At 46.7% G+C, this 3,642-nt stretch overlaps 1 protein-coding gene across 1 annotated transcript; it reads right to left on the bottom strand.

Moving 5' to 3' along the window:
- Positions 1-1,667: 1,667 nt before the first annotated feature.
- Positions 1,668-2,627, bottom strand: LOC138994991 (olfactory receptor 3A1). Its single transcript, XM_070395368.1, has one exon. The coding sequence runs from the start codon at positions 2,613-2,615 to the stop codon at positions 1,668-1,670; it is 948 nt and encodes a 315-aa protein (XP_070251469.1). The 5' UTR covers positions 2,616-2,627.
- Positions 2,628-3,642: the final 1,015 nt, after the last annotated feature.

Genomic DNA, 3,642 nt, shown 5'->3' with positions numbered 1-3,642 from the left:
TGGCAGGCTGAATAATGGCCCCCAGATATATATATGCCCAAATTCCTGAAATAATCTTTTTATATGGTAAAAAGACTTTGTAGATTGTTAGGAGTCTTCAGCTGGGGAGCTTATCCTAGATTATCCAAGAGAGCCCTAAAAGTAATTGCAAGAGTCCTCATAAGAGAGAAGTAGAGAGATATTTTATTACAGAAGAGAAAAATGGAATATGATGATAGAAACAGAGATTGGAGTGATGTGGCCACAAGCCAAAGAATGCCAGCAGCCACTAGAAGATGGAGGAGACAAAGAATGGATACTCCCCTGGAGCCTCCAGGAAGAACTTTCCCTGCTGACACCTTGAAGCTGGCCCTGTAGGACTCATTTTGGATTGGCCCCTAGAACCATGAGAGAATAAATTTCTTTTGTTTTAAGTCACCAACTTTATAGTTATTTGGTAAAGGAGCAATAAGACACTAATACACTAGCTTTTATGTCCTGGCATAAACTGGAAGTTCCTTCAGTTTATAGAGGAGTAATATAGGAATGGACCATGAGGAATGAAGGAGTAGGTAGAATGTAAGGCAGAATAGGAAGAGTTATTGACATGGGGGCACTTGTCAGGATTCAGGATTTGACATTCTGGCAGGGATGCCTGGAGCTGGTCCCAATAAACTGCTGAGATGTCTCTTTGAAGTTGGATATTGATTATAGGGCCTCTGCAAGAACCACAATCAGACCATTTTGGCAGGCCTACCTGTGGGACCATGTCTTCCTCCAAGTCACTGGGTGGGCAGATGTGTTCCCAGCCTATGCTTCAAAGGGTAGGAGCTGGATTATGGGGTCACTTCAAGATCTGCAGTTGGGCTGAGGTCAGTGGGCCTACCTCTGAGGACACAGAAGAAGAATGTGTCTTCTGATAGGTCCCTGGACAAGCAGGATTTGGGGTTCAATTCACGGTCATGGCACATACCTAAATTGTGGCTTCGATCCCCGGTGGGGGCACCTGCGAGAGGTAAACGATCGATGTTTCTCTCTTACATCAATATCTCTCTCCCTTCCCCTCTCTCCAAAATCATTAAATATATCCTTAGATGAGGATTTAAAAACAATTTTTTTGCATACAGGGATCATGCTCTCCAGAGTTACTAGAGTACACATGACCATTCAGCTTCCCATTTGTCCCCTCTATATCTCAGGGCATCTTAGTGTGATAGAAAGAGATGAGCTGCATTTTTAGACTTGTAGAAGCCTGATGAGAGAAATAAAATAATCCTGATCTCTAGGCCTATGTTTAATTAACAGACCAACTATACCTGAACTCAACCTCCTGGTGGGGAAACTTACAGGGATATTTTGGGGAAACCAGGCCAAAGAGCCATTCTCTGTGGGATATGAACCTGTAAGCATTCAGGGCTCCCTAAGTTTCACTTCTACCCAGAAAAGGGAGCACACAGTGACTGAAGTTGTAATTTGTTGAGGGAACTGACACATTAGTTTGCATATCCATTGCCTATAGCTGGGCAGGGCTTCTTTGGAGAAACAATAATTATTATCCCTTACTAAACAAAAAAATCCTCATGCTCAGAGAGATAGCAGTTCTGAATCGTTTGTCCTAGCTCCTGGCCCCAGAGGATTTCTCCTTTAGTCCAAAAAGAGAAAAGAAGGTAGTGACGCTGGAGACCTTATCATCTCAGTGACCGCTTCCCTGTGATCACCCGCCAGAGAGCACCCTGCACATCAGGGTTCCGGAGGCTGTAGATGAGAGGGTTCAGCATGGGGTTGATGACAGTGTTAAAAACTCCAACAGCTTTATCCTTATCTGAAAGCTTGGTTGAGCCTAGTCGCATGTAATTAAAGACACCAGAACCATAGAATATGGCAACCACAGTGAGATGGGAGCCACATGTGGAGAAGGCCTTCTTCCTGCCCTCCACTGAGCGGATCCGTAGCACTGCAGCTGCCACGTGAGCATAGGAGGTGACAATGAGAGCCATGGGTGTACCTGCCATTATGAAACCAACAGCAAAGAGCAGCAGCTCATTGAGTTGGGTGCTGGAGCAAGAGAGCTGGAAGAGCTGTGGCAGGTCACAGTAGAAGTGATTGATCACATTGGGACCACAGAAGTTGAGTGTGGATATGGCCACAGTGTGGGTCAGTGCATTGGTGAAGGCACAAGCCCAGGACACAGCCACCAGTATCTTCTGAACCATCTGGCTCATGCGGGTGCTGTAGGTGAGGGGCCGGCTAATGGCCAGGAATCGGTCATAGGCCATGGCTGTCAATAGGAAGCAGTCCACACCAACCAGGAGATGGAAGAAGAAAAGCTGTGTGAGGCAGGCTCCATAGGGAACTGCACGTTTGTGGGACAGGAGGCGACTCAACATTGAGGGAACAGTGACTGTGATGCACCCAATGTCCAGCACTGATAGGTTCCCCAGGAAGAAGTACATGGGGGTGTGGAGTTTGGGCTCCATCAAGATGGCAGCCAGGATGCTGAGGTTGCCCCCAACTGTGAGCAGGTAGGCAAAGAGGAAGAGCACAAAGACAAGTGGTAGCAACCCCGGTGTGTCCACCAAGCCCAGCAGGATGAATTCAGTAACAGCTGTTCCATTGGCCCCAGATTTTGGTTGCATTAGTTCCTGCAAGGAAACATCCAAGGAGATAAAGAATCATTCTTCTCAATATATTCATTCAAAAAAGAAGAAAATAGACTCCTTTCTATGTGTTGAGCCCTCTATTTAGTCCTGCCTCTCCAAGGAATGACTTTCTTATTCCCAAGGACACACCACGACTATTAACTCTCTCAACATTTACCTCAATAGCTTTTCTTCATTCTCAGGTATATGGACAGGTGACATCATCACTCTAAACCTCCCTCCCTGTCTTAAGAGAAAGAATCTATTTGTAGAGATTTGAAGGACAAAACCCTTGGGAAAAATAAATAAATAGAAAGTGTATTTTTGATTTGAACATAGCAGAGTAAATCTGGAACTTTCTCTCGTCAAATCTCATCTCTTCCCAAGACAAACAGAGGGAGAAACCAAGATGGCGGCATAGGAAAACACCGGAAATTGCTGCCTCCAACAACAACTTCAAAAATACAACTAAAAGACAGAACGGTCATCATCCAGAACCATAGGAAGGCTGGCTGAGTGGAAATTCTACAACTAGAAGGAAAGAGAAGAGCACACAGACTCAGAGGAGCTATGAAAGTAAAGTGCAGAGGTACAGAGGCTCCGGTGCGCGGGGAAAGGGGCTGGCACCTGAGGACGTGGCTGTCTTTTTGAATTGGGTGGGAGTCACAAGCTCCCGACTGCTCTGAACTCCGGTTCCGGGAAATCTCTGGGTTCCTAGGGCTCATACGAGGAGAAACTGGACGGTCTGGCAGCAGGCAGAACTCTGAACTTGAGGGCGGCTTTCCCTCAGAGGTGCTTGCAGCAATTACAGGGACACTGAGACTCGCGGCCCCTTAGGGCAGGGCTGAGAATCAGCCATAGCTGCTTGCTCCGCCCTGTTGATTCCGAGACCCCACCCCATCCAGGCTGCTGCAAAGCCTTTTGCATATGAATACCCAGGTCCTTTGCAATCTGACAACTACCTAACAAATTGCAGCTGGGCCAGACAGACCCAGAACTTCCAAGAGAAGGCCCAAGGCCCCAC

Source organism: Myotis yumanensis, unplaced genomic scaffold (genome assembly GCF_028538775.1).
Source record: "Myotis yumanensis isolate MYYU_CA2020_CCGP unplaced genomic scaffold, mMyoYum1.0.hap1 SCAF_16, whole genome shotgun sequence".
NCBI lineage: Eukaryota > Metazoa > Chordata > Mammalia > Chiroptera > Vespertilionidae > Myotis > Myotis yumanensis.
This window is presented reverse-complemented; position numbering and strand designations above follow the sequence as displayed.

Coding starts and splice junctions, on each gene's coding strand:
- LOC138994991 (XM_070395368.1), bottom strand. CDS start 2,615: ATGCAACCAAAATCTGGGGCCAATGGAACAGCTGTTACTGAATTCATC.